The sequence below is a fragment of the Scatophagus argus genome, chromosome 7 (genome assembly GCF_020382885.2).
Source record: "Scatophagus argus isolate fScaArg1 chromosome 7, fScaArg1.pri, whole genome shotgun sequence".
Classification (NCBI taxonomy): domain Eukaryota; kingdom Metazoa; phylum Chordata; class Actinopteri; family Scatophagidae; genus Scatophagus; species Scatophagus argus.
Genome location: NC_058499.1, coordinates 4,268,431 through 4,285,370, shown reverse-complemented (window position 1 = coordinate 4,285,370; position 16,940 = coordinate 4,268,431). Strand labels below are relative to the sequence as shown.

The 16,940-nt window shown below is 41.8% G+C and overlaps 2 protein-coding genes across 3 annotated transcripts; both read right to left on the bottom strand.

Moving 5' to 3' along the window:
• Positions 1-1,573: 1,573 nt before the first annotated feature.
• api5 (apoptosis inhibitor 5) lies at positions 1,574-9,876 on the bottom strand. Its single transcript, XM_046393937.1, has 14 exons — positions 9,553-9,876; positions 8,824-8,985; positions 7,349-7,442; positions 7,077-7,142; positions 6,802-6,953; positions 6,256-6,462; positions 5,589-5,693; positions 4,860-4,949; positions 3,935-4,116; positions 3,706-3,799; positions 3,530-3,586; positions 3,042-3,121; positions 2,760-2,902; positions 1,574-2,225 (listed from the first exon to the last, which is right to left on the bottom strand). The coding sequence occupies exons 1-14, from the start codon at positions 9,622-9,624 to the stop codon at positions 2,146-2,148; spliced, it is 1,584 nt and encodes a 527-aa protein (XP_046249893.1). The 5' UTR covers positions 9,625-9,876; the 3' UTR covers positions 1,574-2,145.
• A 635-nt stretch (positions 9,877-10,511) lies between these two features.
• Positions 10,512-16,607, bottom strand: samm50 (SAMM50 sorting and assembly machinery component). Of its 2 annotated transcripts, none has more exons than XM_046393938.1 (15): positions 16,422-16,607; positions 15,616-15,726; positions 15,387-15,488; positions 15,204-15,291; positions 15,004-15,110; positions 14,701-14,831; positions 14,344-14,431; positions 14,041-14,169; positions 13,374-13,445; positions 13,169-13,255; positions 12,906-12,976; positions 11,839-11,906; positions 11,600-11,755; positions 11,254-11,395; positions 10,512-10,687 (listed from the first exon to the last, which is right to left on the bottom strand). In XM_046393938.1, exons 1-15 carry the CDS (start codon positions 16,440-16,442, stop codon positions 10,642-10,644), a joined length of 1,419 nt encoding a protein of 472 aa, XP_046249894.1. In that variant the 5' UTR covers positions 16,443-16,607; the 3' UTR covers positions 10,512-10,641. The 2 variants fall into 2 exon arrangements, with proteins under 2 accessions (XP_046249894.1, XP_046249895.1); XM_046393939.1 differs by having other exon boundaries at positions 11,600-11,746; positions 16,422-16,606.
• Positions 16,608-16,940: the final 333 nt, after the last annotated feature.

The following is a 16,940-nucleotide window of genomic DNA, read 5'->3' as shown; positions in this document are numbered from 1 at the left end:
GTTTATTTTTATATACTAATTCTATTTAAATAGCAGATAATAAAGTAAGTTAAATACTTAGAAAGTAAGAACAGCTTTAGCTCTATGAACTCCATGGTGTCCGGAGGAGAGGACAGTAAAACATGTTGATGTGGTCCGACTGTCATGCACATCCCTACTTGAATGAATGGAGCTCATTGAGCAGTTTAGCTGTTCAGTTTACATCATACTGAAGCTGATGCTCTCAAATATATGATTACACAAAGACAAACACCTCATTACTGCACCTGTCATTAGTATGTGCTGCTTTTCCATCAGTGGGTTCAGGAGTTCTGTTTCCCCGAGTCAAAAGTGTTCAGCCCATCTCTGTAAAACGCTGCCAGTTGATTCAGAAAATTCAGTCTGAGCCGCCTTCAAAGCATCCACCTACACATGCCAGCACACACGTGTCTTCACATGCAGACCTGCAGCACCCGCTGAGAGATCTGTGTGTGTGTGTGTTCTTTGTGAGAATCTGGTTTGGACCTTCTGAAGTGCATATTAACATTTCTGCACACAGTTCAGAGTCTTCGACTGGTTTAAGTGAGACTTGAAGTTAAAAACTAATGTTATTTTACAATTATATTCAAGTCTGCACTAGAATTAAATTGCGATTCAGAGTTAGGACTAAAGTTCCGGGCAAGCAACCCCCTTTCACATCCAATTACTGTGTACACCAGAAATTATTTTTCATTTTAAAAGAACAGATTAAGACCCAGAGTTAACACCTAAAAGCTGGAATACTAAAACCACCAAACAGACAAAAATGAATGAATGAAAACTACTTTTAAAATCGTGAAATTAGATCATTTTTCAGTGAGGACCACGTTTGAGGTTAAGCACAGACCTGCTGCAAATATTAAACTAACAGCAAACTCTAAGAGGTTAATTAAAGATGAAAGGTTGTTTTTTTTAAGGTGGATTTTGCTAAAGTTCACAAATCCATCATCATCATCACATGAAGGTATTTGTGTGATCATTCGTCAACTTTAGAGCTTTGGTATGAGGTCGAAGTCCTGAACAGAGGTTCACGTTCACTTTCCGTGTCTGAACGCAGCAGGTGGAAGGTCCTCACTAGTTTTATGGCATATTGTGTGCAGCAGAAAGTGTGAATGACTGAACGTGCAGAAAGAAAAGCGGAGCTTCCACCACCAGAGTGTGTAATAATAAAGTGTGTGTTCTAAACATGGCAGCAACTATTTATAGCCCCCTTCAATTATTGAACGCTGGATTCCACTCCTTTCTACTTCAAAGCCGACGTACCCACCACCAGTATCTCAGAACACACACACACACACACTTACTTGACTGGGGGGGGCACAGTGTTGATGCAGACATGTAGACAGCTGAGAAGGCACATTTATGTATGCGTATCTGTTCTAAATGTGATCACGGATGAAACTACCCTCTCTTCACTCTGCTTTGGTACATACGGGTGAGTACAAGCAGAAGGGAACAAAAGGAAGGTCTAGAGGACTGAAAGGAATTGTGTGCGTCTTCATCCCTGACTGGTCTGCAGCTTAACATCTGAGCATGAACAAGTAAAAGACAAAAGTTCATACTTCCATACAAGTTTATGATAAAAATCCAATGAAACAACATCATTGATTCATACAAAGTAGCATAGTCAGCCAATTCAACTCAAGCTCTAATAAAAAAAAAAAGAAAACAAGATTAAATAAAAAAGTAGAAAGAAATGCTTTCATCAATGTCGCAAAACAAGAGGATCTTTTCCTACAACAATCTGACAAAAAATATGTATCAGTTACAACTTGGCAGTCTTTTTGTTCCACAAAAATACACAGAATAATATTTAAAAACTAAGGAGGGAAAAAAAACATCGAGATTTACTTGAACTAAAGCCTTGGCCAAGAGGAGCAGGGGAAGAAAATGTTAAAAAGTCTGAGCCCATGGTCATAAATTCTGAAAACAAGAAACCAAACCTCCACCCAACCCGTCCAAAGACAAAAGAAATCTGGATGCGCAAGTCGAGGGTGAAAAAGACGTAGAGATCATTTTTTAAAAAAAGAGGAGTAGGTGACAAATAGTCCATCTTGGTGCGGGACAGATGCAGTTCAATGAGTAATATGTACGGTGTGTGTGTGTGTGTGTGTGTGTGTGTGTGTCTCAGTAGATCCGGCCTCGGCTCCTGTTGCCTCTGCCTCCAAAGCCTCGTCCTCGGCCGCCCCTGAAGCCACCACGCTGCTCTAAAGTCAACAGAACAGAACAGTTTGCTTTGGTCACACATATCAACGGCACTGCGAGGCGTACGTTTTGCATCAGGGCAGGTGATATCGATATAGAAATCATGGATCAGTCAAAACTTAGAGGCAAAAGGTGCACAAAGCTTCATCCATGTTGGCCAGTTCATCTTCACCATCAGGACTGAACACAACAGGAGCAGCGACATTTTTCTTTTTTTAACTAGTCCTGCAACATTAGCAACACAACTCAGTCGCCATCTTTCTCAGCTCAGCTGCCTGTTACAGCAGTAGAGACTGCCCTCTGGTGGCCCATGCTATGTGCTGCAGTTCAGTGTCCCCATTACCAATTCAATAAAAAGAGGAGCGTTTGTGTGGATTTCTAAATATCCTGACATACCATACTACCTTGAATATGTCATTTCCTTTGTGTCAATCAGACCTTTAAACAAGTCCTTACAGTCAGAACGGGATGCACAAGAGTGTTTATAAAAATATACAGAAAGAAAAGGAGTCACCAAGAGCGAGTGTGTTCCTCACCATAGTTAAAATTTCCAATCGTGGCGCTGTACTTTCCGCTGGGGGGATTATAGATTTGCCGTGCGTCCCTCCGGGATTGAGGAGAGATCTGTTTTTTTGTGGTCCCGCCGGAGCCCATTTCCTCAGCTGACGGGCGCTTGGGACTACAATGCCAAAAAAAAAAAAAAAACATACAGCACATAAGGAAAGTAGATGACCTAATGTGCCAACGAGGACACTCCTGCCAAATCAAAAGGTGTTTCTATCACCTTTAACTAGAGGAGAACGTGGGAGCAGACTTACGCTACTGCCTCTGCCTTCTGGACAGGTTTCCAGGACAGAGTGACTGTGCTCTTGAATGATGGAGGGTTGTGGAAGAGATCCTGGAGTGAAAATAGAAACCATGTACACCATAATGCAATCTGTTGCAACAGTCCTTATAATAAATATAAAAAAGTAAAAGCTGAGATTTCTCAGTTGATGTTTGATGCTGTGTCAGAAAGGTGCATTGCAGTTTATTGCATTATCGCTGTGACGTGTTTCTACTTAACATGTGACGAAACAGGTTTGCACTTAGTGCAGCTCAGTGTAAAAACACCACAAAGTGTATTTTTAAAAAGCCACCACAAAACAACTCAATACACAGAAAACTGGGCAGTCATCTGGTTAAAAACTCAAAACCTGAACTCAGGTAGTATTCAATACAAATGTACTGTTTGGTGTTGCATTAAAACCATACAGTCGTTTTCCTTTTTTTCCCAGTCACTCAGAGTCTATGACCAACACCTTACCTTAATGAGGACGTTGATGTTGTTTGTGATCTTGAGGGCCACAACTTTGATCTTGTTCTGATTAGACACAGAAAAAAAGTCTTCAGTCAGTCTGTCAGAATACTTCAAACTGCTCCAGTTACATTTTTGTTGACTTGATGCATCAACTTTTCACTTAAGCTGGCAGCGTTCATTACCTCTTCTGTCTTTAGAGCATCTCCTGTCTTGCCTTGCAGTGCTACTCGAAGCTGTCTGATGTAAACCTGCAGGCCTCTGGCAAAATACTGTAACCTGTTGAAACACAAAGCACATTTGGCTCCATGTGACACTGGGGAAAAAAGGGCTCAAAAATCACATTCTGGTTGACGCTCACTCGTTACACTAAGTGCACTTTTAGAAGACCTTTTTTGCGAGTTGTTCCCTCACCTGATCTTGAAGTCTTTGAGGCGCTCGGCATCCACTTTGTCAATAAGGAAGTCTGGCAGCTTCTTGCCCAGCTGGTGGAAGCTGAAGAGCAGACACTCCACGTAACTGAACTGCAGTTTGGGCTCCTCGTTTGCCGAATTCTCTCCGTTCTCCACCTCTTCGGGTGGCAGAGGCATGAACTCCTACACAAACAGAAGCAACATTAAAAAAAAAATCATCACCCGAAACTTCTACTCCTTCAATGTCAAACAGCTTGTACCATTAGCATTTACCAGAACCACATGGGATTGCTTTTAATTCTACCAGTATTTATTTTAACAATTATTGTGGAGCAGGCACTGAAACTACCTTAACAATAAGTGAATGTTATTACTTTTCAGAGCTACAGTCTCAAGTTATGAACTCAAACCTGTATTTTATACCCAAGCCTATGAGGAAATACACTTTCAATAAATTCTTCCCTACTTTGAATAACAACTCTGACAGTAACAGCTGTAAAAACTTCTGCAGTGTCAGAAAGTACATTTTGACCCACCAGCCAAGTTGACTGTACACCAGAAAATCCACTGGCATGTGCAAAATATGCATATCGGGCACGACTGCAGTATTTAAAAACACTGCAATATAACATCTTAAAATTATCACAGTGATATATGGGGTCCTGTTGTACAAGAATACTGTGGAGTTCACTGATAACAGTTTGATTTTAATTTTACAGAATCTGCCCATGTACAAATAAATGGGATATTGTTCAGATTATAGCATCAATTTCTGAAAAATGCTTAAATATGAAGGCAATGAAACTCAAAAAGAGCAGGAAAATCTTCAGATTCAGCGGGAAAATTCCAATGTGTATTTTGATTATGAAGTGCATTTCTGCTTGTATTCCTCCACGTCCGATAACAACAGGACAATATGCTCTCACCAGCAGCTTGGTAAACAGCATGTTGAGGTTGGCCTCCAGCTTCTCCATGTCTCCACAGAATGGACTCATCTCAGCCAGCAGCTTCAGCACCTACACACACACACACACAGCTTTAGCAGATTCCCCTCACACGGTGTAATGTGCATTGCTAATGAGAAACAGTGTTGTGTAGTGCAGTCTAATGACCCATTAACAACATGCAGTTGGCTGACACCTCTGACAGGTGGCTGCCACGCTGACTTTGTTTACTACTACCACCGCTCACCAAATGTCAGACATTAGGAGTATCAACCTCACACCAGTAGCCATATTTGTCAGGCCTCTCAGGAGTGGAAGTTCTGATTCGGACTGAATAAATGCAGATTGGGAAACAAGTCCTTTTGCTTAAAGGCCACACAGGCCTGCAAACACTGAAGACACTTTGCTTTTAACCAGGCTACAGAGTTGTGGAGAAGAAGGTGAGTAACAAAACATTTTTATGAGGAAACACAAATGGGATTTTGACTTTCAGTCAACCAAATTACACCCAATAAGCCCCCCAAAAATTCAGTGCCTTATGGTTACGATGAGGGACTGATTACTGTCATTTTAAACTCACCAAGGGACACAGCACAGTGGTGGAATTATGATGACCTCAATCCAAAAGGTGGTAAGAGCATGATCAATCAAGTTAAAAAGCAGGAAAATACTCATTTCCTGTTTGTCAGTAGGTAAAAAAGAAGAACTCACCTCCAGCTGAATATCCAGCTCAGCCACAGGACTCGTTAGGGCGCTGAGGTTGGGCAGGACGTGTTCACAGAAGTACGTTACAAAACGTGTGGAATGGACATTTTTCTACAAGACAGGAGAAAACAATTAACATTTTAATTGCAGTAAACCACGACTAATAGTCATAAAGGTAGTCCCACAAAATAAATAAATGTAAAAACAGACAATCTGTACGGCTGGAGCAATTTATCAGTCGACAGCAAATTAACAAGCTTTCTATTATGATAATCGCTTACTCATTTACATTTTTTTCCACGCAAATAACACAAACATAAGATTTGTGCCTTTTCTTTGTCTTGACGTTTTATAGACCAAACCATTAATCACAAAAATAGTCTGCAAATGAAGGGATGATGAAAAAGACTGTTTATTAAAGACTTAGAGTATGTGTTTTAGGGTAGAATTTAATATCTATTTGCTAGTTTGGAAACACAGTTAAAGTTCTCCGGTATTCTATCAGAATCAAATTTCCTCATGTCTACAACCATGTTCTCCATATGCATTAAGCAGTGATTTTTAAGATTCATTGTAAAATATTTACAAATCTTAATTTTTCACCATTAAAATACTTTTTGCATGCTAACCTGAACTAACAACAGCCTCTGTAATGTGTGTTTTGTGTACTCACAGAAAACAGGGGCAAAGCCTGGCGTGTGCACTGCAGCAGGCGGTCAACAGTGTCAGGGTCAGCTGGGTTGAGGGCCTGCTCCAGGAAAGCCTGCTCCACCACCAGCTCCACCAGCTGCTGTCGGCCGTTCACTGTCTGCAGCACTCGCAGGCCTGACACCACGCGCATCAACAGCACGAACTCCTCTCCTGTCACATCCTCCATCACCTGAGGAGGCAGAGACGAACATAAAGATTGTCTTTACTAACATGACTTTTTGTCCGTTTTTTTACACAGGCCACTGAATACAACATTATTTAAAAATCCATCTGACATGGTGTCAATGTGAATACTAGACATGTCTTTTGGACAGTAAGTCAGCTGAGTAGAGTGGCTGATGCATTCACGAGCAGAAAATACATTTCACACTACATCTACAGGGAAGGGTGAACAAAATTCCCAGCTACGACCAAAACAATCATCTTTGGATAGCAGCAGTCTCAACACATCCCAATTCAGTCCAACACAAGATAAAGATCACCCATCAAATCTGTAATACATGCTTACCTTCTTTGTCTCTGCAAAGACATAGTCCTCCACCTCTTTTGTTAAGACATCCTCCGGCAGTGTCTTCAGTTTGGTTGACAGGAACTTGATGGCCCTTTCCCGCACGATGTCCTCCCCCTGCAGGATCTGAGAGAAGAGGCCTCCAAGAGTACCTGGACAACAAAAGACAGAATAAACAGGATTCTATCAACACACATTTATTTAATATAAACGCAATGGGATGACAACCCCAACCTGAACTAGGAATGTGGAGGTAACAGCGGAACAACACTTACCCTTAGCATCCATCTTGAAGATAGAAATAAGTGCTGCAGTCACTTGGTTGAACTCTGCTGTATCATCTGAAAGCACAAACAATCACATCAAAAATCAACAGACTAAAGTGCTACTCAGACCGACAAACCTGAAGGATACCCATGAAATTGCACTGGCTGTGACTGAAGTGAACATGAATTTATTTATAGTACACTAATTAAAATACACTAAAACTAAAAATTCAACACACTAAAATGATATTAACATGGTTCAAGTGTTTAGCTTTTAGTACCTGTCTGAAGGAGCTGGGTGAGAATATCTGCAACTCTGAGAATGTTCTCGCCAGTTGCAAACCGTGGAAGCTCCTTGATGGCCTGCCGTCGAATCTGGACAAAGACAAGTACACACAAACACAGAGGGGTAAAAATGACTACTGTGAATCCAAACAGTCAAGGGAAGAAACGCTGTATGATATCAAGCCAGGAACTCACAGAACCAGCAGTTTTAACCCCACTGAACTTAAAGGACAAGTCAAGCTCTCAAAGCCTGTTCAGAACTTGCATTAACTTGTATCCCGAGTGCTCCAATCACAAGCAGGCAGCTCTAAGTGCATCACTTCACACAGTATAATGTGCCTCAAGTCACCATCTGTAATCAGATCTCGTAGACACGCACTGTTACAGCGAAAAAAATTTAAATATCTTATACACAAAGAAAGAAATGACTTAATATACAAGAGTTAATTGTTAAGGGAGCCTGAGGACTTTACCGACAAAGTAACTTATACTGGTTACTGTGAGAGAATCATTCCAATCCTTACACTGATATCTCTGACAGCAGAGGTATGTAATGTTAGTATGTGACTAATGTCTCAAGTTTGGTATATATGTACCTGAACCGGGAGAGCAGACTTAACAACTGGAGTGGCAATGTGCCGAGTGACATCAGTTCCACATTAACACTATTTCTCCTTGGCCGAGGGTCATTAAATACTTCACCATAAGACACCAACGTCTCCAGAGTCTCCTTCTCTGATCTGAGTTTGAGTTTTTCCTGCACAGTTACTCTTTAGTATTTATAAAATTTGGCATGTTGATACTGACTGCCAAGAAAACATTGTCTTCGTTTATCAACTGAGTGTAACCGAGTGTAAATGGTGAAATCAGGTGAAAGAGTTAGATCAAACAGCTGCTAAATGTTAGCAGGGAAGATGCTCTTCAGACAGGCAAGTACAATGATGTCACGACAAAACAATTTAATGTGCAGCATTTAATGCTGAATTTACAAAAAGGCACAAATTATCCCGACCTACCAACTCACAAAACTGCACGACCTTTAAGGGATTCTCGGGACACTGTTGTTACGATGCATTCACAAACATATGCTGCATACCTTAACAAGTCAGACCGCCTAAACATGCAGTGAATTGGAGTAACCCAAACACAAATCAGACCGTGTGTAATCCACTATGCCTGCTGTTGTGGCTTGTCGTTGTTTCACAGGAGATGTCAGTTGAGTAGACACTCTTTCACTGAAAGCCAGGACACATTCACATTCACGATGCTATGAGAATGTGGAATGTGAATGAGAATGTCCATCCCACCTCCGAGCGTGGACTGAGCGATCAGATCTGAAATGCGTCTAGGGTGTATTCACATCTGTACATAGTGCTGTCCATCTGAGATCAGATGACTCAGATCGCATGTTAATACCAGTTCTCAACAGGTCCTCAGACACCAGCGCAAGCCAGCGTCTTTAAATACTCACAGACACATCCTCATCTTCACAAAGATCAAGTTGAGCATTAATGGCTGCATCAGCCATTTCTGGAAAGCTGCTGAAGAACTTGGGAATAAACTGTGCTGCCAGGCGCTTTTCCTTCGGGCCACCTTTCACACCATCCAAGATAACCTGGTAGGCATCTTTGTGCTGCAGAAGAAAAGACATCAATCAGCATGAGCGAGATATATAACAACAATATCACATTATGACTCATTCAGAGGCAGTTCACTGACCTCTAAACTATTACCTATTCGCTCTTTGTACTACTTACTGAAAATCAAACTTGTGGTAAACCAAAGGATTTGTTGCAACCTACCGATGACAACAGTAATGAAGCTCCCTTCAACTTACATAACAAACATAAAACGAACGAGAAGTAAGAATTGGAATCAACAACACAAGCTAAATCAAGCTGTCCTGGTTCTAGTTTGGAAAAAAAGACAATACATTCGCTAGTATGTCAATAACCACCTGAGTCGCTTATACATAAATAAATAATGACTCTCGTGCTGGTACCGCCTATCCAAAGGGTCGCTATGTCGAGGCCATTCACATTAGCCCGGTCACTACGTACGCTAGCTCCTGTTAGCCTAGCACGGACACAACACTGCAGAGTAAGTCAACAAAGTTAACAACACTGGAAGGCGCTGCAGCAAAGCAACGAGGCCATTGGTTCAACCGTGTTTAAAAATGAATAGATATGACTTTATTTACCTGGCTGAGGTTGTCCTTTGCATCGGCAAGGACCCCGTAGCTTCGATAGAGATCCTCGATAGTGACCGCCATCAGCGTGCGTACAGTGCCTGTCGCTCACAGATAAGACCGCTGATTTAAAAAAAAACGCAGAAAAATCCCACTTGGGTCACTTCTACACCGTTTAGAACTACCGTAGGACAAGCAACGTCGTATAATCGGGAAACAGTTTTTACAGAAGGGGGACCGGGAGATGAAATTTCGAGAAGCCAGTGAATGAACACCCACCACGGTATGTCTTCCCGCAATCTCTGGTGTGCTGGCTAAAATGCTACGGAACAATGACTTCAGTGCATGCGCAAGTCTAGCCAATCACACGAACGATCACATCACATGTGACCGCTAGTGTGCGCTGAAGTGATGCGCAGCAAAACCTCTCATATCGCTGGTGTTATACCAAATTTTGCGACCCGTCAGATTATGTGATTCAAGTACCGCCTATCCAATAAACCAACCGTTCAAATCACGGAAACTGATGGTTTTGATGGAGTATGGTCTAACGCTTCTATGTTCAAGTAACATTCGAATAAATGACCTAAGGTTATTTTAGGTCTATATAATATATTTACATGCATTCTTCTTTTATATTTCACCATACTCCCATATTTTTAGACACGGTAATTGCACGTGAAACTTAAATCAATTTTGAGGAAAGAAACAAAACAAAACATCAAGGATTCTCTAAATCCAAAGCTTTGCCTTTCAGGTAATACAATTCACAGGTGTTTTAGAATATATAACATGGATAACCATATGTCCGTCTTGAGGAAGATGGGTTTGTGGGAAACATTTTATTGGTAAAATTTCAAATTTCTTTGCCTTCATATTATGTTTTAAAGAGTAATGACACCTCTGACTAAGAGTACTGTATTTGGCCTCTGATGGCATATGATAAGAAAAGATACATCAAAACATAAAGCGAGTGCAAGCAATTTTATTGGACTAATTAGTAGCAATAACAATTCTGTACAAGCAATTTCCCCTCCAATTAAATGCTTTTGACATAAAATGCTTAAATACAAGGAAGCCCTAGATCCAAGAAATGCGGTTTCATAGGAATCTGATTCCAGCTCCAAATTGGACCCCGTCACATATCCTGCAAGAACCAGAGAAAATCCGATGAAGTCTGTTTAAAGAATTTCCCCTCGAGAATAAATAAAGGAATTCTGATTCAGATCACTGCAAACCAAGAATCTGGTTATTTTTGTTGCATGCTGAGGACATTAGAAATGCAAAATCTCTCAAAAGAGTGTTCTTACAGTGTGTGCGCAATGACAGAGAAAAGCTTTTTATTGTGAAAGCATCTGCTAGAACAAGGTCTTCATCAAGATCTATTCATACTTTGCTGTTTGTTTGTAGTCTACGGGATGTTAAGTTAACCCAGTGTTCATTCAGTGTGTAGGATTGAGTGGCATCTAGCGGTGAGGTGGCAGACTGAAACCAGCTGGAAATGCTTTGCCTGGCCCTTCCCTGTGTTGGCCACTAACACCACAACAGAGCTTAGTTTCAAGTGATTACACACTAATGGAAACATAATTAGCAATATTAAATTCCATTTTTCCCAATAAATCCCACACACTGGACCTTTACAGTAAATCCAATAGGTGAGATTCAAAACCATCTCGTCTGAAAACAGCTATTAGGTAGCCTAACCAGTCCTACCTGTCTCCACTCTGGACTCCCATGGGAATGCAGTAATTCAGCTCCAGCCTGGCAATGTTCCCCAAACGTAACACAATGCCCAGTCCATAGGACCAGCGGATGCATTCTGCCAGTTTCTTCAAATGAGCTTGTGGCCCCTCACCTGAGCGAAAACAAACATATAACCTCAGCCTATCAGAAAACAAGGGCGCCCTGTAGCAAACTTTATCTAGATAAGGGTGAGATTAGAAACTCAAACTGACCCTACCAGACAGAAATCAGTTCCTAATATGTCAAGATCTGGTCCATCAAACACAAACCTTTAACTGTCATTACAGCGGCGTTGGCCTTGTTTCCGACTACTCACCATAGTTAAGGTTACAAAGGTTTCCGGCATTGAGGAAGAAGTGAGTTCTGAAGAGGTCACCAAAGCTCCCCCTGCCTGGTCTAAAGGGTAGAGGCGTATAGAGGTGGAGGCCTCCAGCCCAGTAGCCCTCTCCTCCCAGGTAGTCGCCTGCCATACCAGTAAAACCAGCACACAACCTTTGGATTAACCGTCATACTTCAGTTTGGTTACCAAGCAACTCAGGCATATTAATGTCTCACCTTCACTTTGTGGACCCATACTGTACATACTGAATCCCCTAATGCTGGTCGGGCCACCGAGATAGAACCTAGGAGGCCGACAAAAACACACAAGACATACAACACATAACACAGCCATGAACTTTCTCTGAATACAGAAAACAGTTAGGTCACTTTGTTAATATAGTTTGGCCCACTGATTTGGCCTGTTTACCAACCCATACAGCAGTTTAAGAATGAATTGACTCTAACTTAGTCAAATTTGCACACATAGACATTATACACTTATTTTTAGATTTCAGTGTGCCTGTGTAGTGATAATTTCAATTTCCTCGTGATCACCCACATGGGACGTCCCACATCCTGGCTTTCTTACCAAGATACCAGGTCTTTTTGTGTTTTAAATTATCATGTCTAGACCTTAAACCAAAATCCTGCAGGACACCCCAGGTGTGAGTCACACCCCAGGGAGTCGATGCCAATGCCGACAGTACACGGAAAAATGTAAGAGCACTCTGAGTAGAGGCACCGACTCCTGCGGCACACAGAAGGATGTGAAACATACATTAGGGGCGTTCCTCAGGTATGAATGTTTAGGTCTCCCCATGTTCGGGGTCTTTCAATCATTCTGACCGCTCGTGTGCTGACTGACCTTTTCTTTGCAAAGAAAATAAAAACCTTGTCGGCTGACAGAAGTCTCTATTTCATTATTCACCAGCAGCAGAGAATTCTGCCACCTGACACTTTCCCATGATATAAAGTACACAATATCTGCAGTGTTCATCACAAATAAGCACCCATAAATCTGCTCTGAAATAGAAAAGCAATCATAGAAAAAAAGACCCTTATACTCCAAAACCTGCCACTTATCAGGTTTGTAAGTTATCTTCAGTATCACAGTATTCTGGTGTCAGCTGCAAGTCGATGAGTACATTGTAAACAGGAACGACTAAAGGCTAATTCTTTAAAACTTAAAAAAACTGGGCTCAAGCATGACTTTGTCTGATGTTGAACTAATAGTGTCCAACCTTTGACAAGCCCTGGTCTTATGGATCATGGTAATGGGGTGATACACTGTATTTCTGTACCTGTCTGCTATGCTTGTTGGCTTGTCACCAATGGGCAGGAGCAAACCGCCCCACAGTGAGGCAGAGAGGACCTGGGGGAGAAAGTCAAAGGGTTTGGGAAAGAATAACAGACACAACAAACTCACCTAAGAAGAACCAAGCATGCTTGGCTAAAGAAGGACTATGCCAAAGGCTGGATGAAACTGCTTTAAGTTAAACTTTGTGAAGTGTCCTTAGACAAAATAATTTTCCAAATGGCTGAAATGCAAAGTGTAGAATCTCACTGAGTCCCAGAAGAGAGTTTTGTTGAGTTGGATCTCAAAGTCCTCCTTCAGGAAACTGGCATCCCCCCCAGTATAACCAGCGAGTTCCTGCACAACAAAAACATCAACTCGATGTCTAAGCTCATTCATATTATTTTCATGCAGCATATGAAAATAAGCTCAGATTTCTTAGTGTTCTTAGTGTGAGTGTTTCTTAGTGACAAACCTGATGGATTTTCAACAGGCCTCCTTTCCTGGGAAGGATGGAGGAGTTTCTGGTGTCGATGACCATAGCGTGCTGTAAAACAAAATGACAGCATTCACACAACTACTGCTAAATGCTAGTTTATTACCAGAGCATCTTGTTGGATAATCAGTCTGTTACCGCAGTTCAACATAATTCAAATCTACTATTCTTTATCCTACAAGTGCAATACACAAGTGCAATATTAAGGACTCACAAGTGCAATTTAAGGACTACTTTCTGGACTACCTCATACTTGCACACACTTGCACATGCATACTTAGGCTGCTATATGTTAAAACCAGCTTCTTATTTAAGGTTTAGCTTATTTAAATGTGTAGTTTTATATTCTTTTATGTTCTATTTTCTGTTTGGCTTATTTTCTATTCGTACTTTATATTTTTATATTTTTTATAGTCACTCACTGCTCCCGGGACCTGAGTCCTAATTTCGTACCATAAACATGTGAATGTGAGCTGGTATGACAATAAAGTTCCTTGAATACTTCACTATTCAAATTGTAGTGTAAAAATCTTTTGAATCCTTGACTTAAGCACTAACGGCTTTGCCATTAATTCCATATTAGAGCAATTAATGAAGCTCCACAGCTATTTCCAAGACAAATTTTCAGTGTAAAATAGACAAATACCGAAAGCGAGGACTTGAGGGAATGACCGCTTTCTTCCCGGACAGCAAACGATGCAGTGCGAGCCAGACAGCCCAGCTCTCTCCACACCCCCTCCCACTTCAGGGTTTGGCTGGTTTTCAGCAAAGGAAACTGTGGGCGGTAAGTTGGTAGTAAGGCACCAGTCCAGACAAAGGAAAAGAAGGTCTTTTCAGCTCATTTTGTATACAACTTAATGGATTGTGCAAAGAGGCGAGGGAATTAGATTAGAGCAACATTTTTAACTGTATAAAAAGGCCCGCAAACAGAAAGGAGAGGAGCATTTACGCTCAGTTCTGCGGAGACGCCTCGGTCTGTCTCCCTCAGTGAACTCCAGGGAAACTGACCGGTTACTTTGTACACGTTGAGGGAGATGCTGAAAGCGAACAAAAGAAAAGAAGGTTACCTTGGAAGGACTGTGATTACAACGTATATTCATCTGTGGTTACCACACAGATTGTTCAGACGTTAACCTCCTCACTGAAGTTTAAGTACCAGCAGAATCACCTAATCTGCCTGCAGTCATATGGCATAACATATAGCAAGAGGGTAAACCTTCCTGCACACACACACACACACACACACACACACTGTATAACAAGCCAAATAGAATTACACATCAACATTACTCTCTGAATATCTTACTTGCGTTCAAAGTGCCCTGGCTGGGGTTTGAAGAAGGACAGGCCATAGGATGTCTCTTTGGTGCCGTAGGAGAACTGGAAGGTTAGTTTCTCTGCCCGACCAAAAACATTGGGCAATTTCAGGCCCAGTACCTGAAATTAAAGCAGGTGAGGTGAACAGGGTTTCCACTGTGTTATACGAGTGCTTTAAACTAAAGGTGAAGTCAACGTTGGAGAGGATCATTACAGAATCCAGCAGACCATCGTACTGCAGCGCCGTATGACCGTATGAGTAGATGGTGACAGCAGCCGTCACAGTGCTCACCATGCTTCCTTCGTTGTTTCCAACCATGGTGTTGTAGCTGCCCGTCATCCGTCTCAGCTCAGTGACCTCGAATGTCACGTCGAGGCCGTTAGGAAGAGCATCCTCACCTAAAAGACCAGGATGAGATCAGGTTTCATGGTTTAACACAAAAAATGAATCATTACGAGTCCTGCATTTACATGGAAAGTGCCTGTGAGTACCTCGTGACGTGTCAATAACAACTTCGACTTTTCTGAAGATCCCGAGACGCAGCAGCTTCTGTCGGGCCTCATGGGACTTTCGCATCACCTGCACAACAAATTGAACCACGTGTTGATGCCAGGAAAGGCTACTCATGAGCAGAAACCGAACAAGTATTGAATACTACAGTTGGGTGCTCCTACATCAATCAAGTTCTTTGCCCGGAAGACTCCAGAGATTTCATGAGTCAGCAGGTCCTCCTTCGTTCTCCCAAGCCCGTCTATGTGCACTCGTTGAACGACAACCTGAGAAACAGGAGGGAAGTACAGCAGCAAGAACATTAAGACGACCCAAAACAAGATGCAGCATATTCATTTTACGTTAAAGCTAAACCTTCAGGTTGTGCTAAAAGTTAACCGTCTGTAATCTTACATCCTTGTTTTCAAGAACTTCTTGCTTTGGCTCCTGCTCAATCTCTGGAGCCTCAATGTCGTCAGGTTGAACTCCCAGCTCGGGCCCTCGCATGGGCAGAGGGTCCAGGCTCTGCCACACAAAATGTGAGAAAAGTCAGAATCAAATGCTAAGCAGCAGACGCCTCACTGCTTTTCACTATTCGAATGTCTCGCTTACTCTCCGATATTCAGTTTACAGTGACATAAAACAGAGAAAAGCAGCACATCATCACACTGGGAGAAGCATGTACCTGGAAAGATGAAAGACAGACCAACAGGTAAACACAAGAGTAAAACCAACTGAGTTTTACTTTATTTTAGCATCAGAATTTTAACCAGATGAGAAGAGGTTAAAGGAAACGTACAAAGCTTTTTATTTCCCTGTTACACCCCATTTTTCATTATTTAACTTACAAAAATGCTTTTTTGGGCATCCTAGTTATATTTTTGACTAGTTTGGTGCTGGCTACAGCTCAGTTTTAGATCAGTGGACAAAAACAACGGTAAGTAAACAAGTGAAGTAAACACGATTTGTTTCCAAGTCTGCAGGAGGACTACAGTCAGTGGAGGAGCCGCTCGCATCTGTCGTTACTGTCAGTGACTGGACTCTCTGAAGTTAGAAAAGACATGTTTAGCAGGTTTCCGATTAAGTTTGTTGTCACAGATCTGAACGCTCAAGCTTGTTGAACACTGTGGGCCTTTTCTGTGCAGCCACTGTCAGATAACCCATTGAGCCCACTGAGAGGTCAAACTCAAAGCTAACACGGTGAGCGGACTTTTCCTTACCCTGGCATGGACGGTGCCCATGCTAAGCTCCGTGGGGCGGTGTCCCGGTCAATACGGCCGAAAGTTGGTGTGGAAAAAAGACTAACTAATTTAACCTACAAGTAACCGGAGAGAGGCGAAAAAGCGCCGTATATGGAGGCGGCCATGTCATTTCCTGGCCCCGCCCTCTGCTGGTGCGCATTCAACACATCAACGCTGCAAAATAACAAGGATTTCTGTAAAAATAATGAATGTATACTACAACTATTTTTTGTAGCTGTGCTAGTACTGTAATTATAACCCTATATTATATTACACTGGAACATCAGGACGTATTTTTATTAAATGTATTATGTAATAACAACGTATTTTTACATTTAACAACTTTAAAGTAACACAGTCAGAGCCACTAGGAATTTTATTTTTCAGTGTAAGAGCAGGAACACAAAATAATAAATAAATCAGAACTGAGACGCCGAGTTAGGATCTGCTATGTCTCATCACGTCTCGTACCCTGACAGGATGCTGTTTCTTCAGGCA

Excerpts from the sequence above, each read along its gene's own strand:
- samm50 (XM_046393938.1), bottom strand. The coding sequence starts at position 16,442 with ATGGGCACCGTCCATGCCAGG. Across the intron at positions 15,111-15,203 it reads TGTTATTGACACGTCACGAG|GTGAGGATGCTCTTCCTAAC; the intron begins GTACTCACAGGC and ends CTGGTCTTTTAG. Across the intron at positions 13,446-14,040 it reads CCCTCAAGTCCTCGCTTTCG|CACGCTATGGTCATCGACAC; the intron begins GTATTTGTCTAT and ends TTTGTTTTACAG.
- api5 (XM_046393937.1), bottom strand. The coding sequence starts at position 9,624 with ATGGCGGTCACTATCGAGGATCTCTATCGAAGCTACGGGGTCCTTGCC. Across the intron at positions 7,443-8,823 it reads GTGAAGATGAGGATGTGTCT|ATTCGACGGCAGGCCATCAA; the intron begins GTGAGTATTTAA and ends GTCTTTGTCCAG. Across the intron at positions 6,463-6,801 it reads TCTTTGCAGAGACAAAGAAG|GTGATGGAGGATGTGACAGG; the intron begins GTAAGCATGTAT and ends CTGCCTCCTCAG.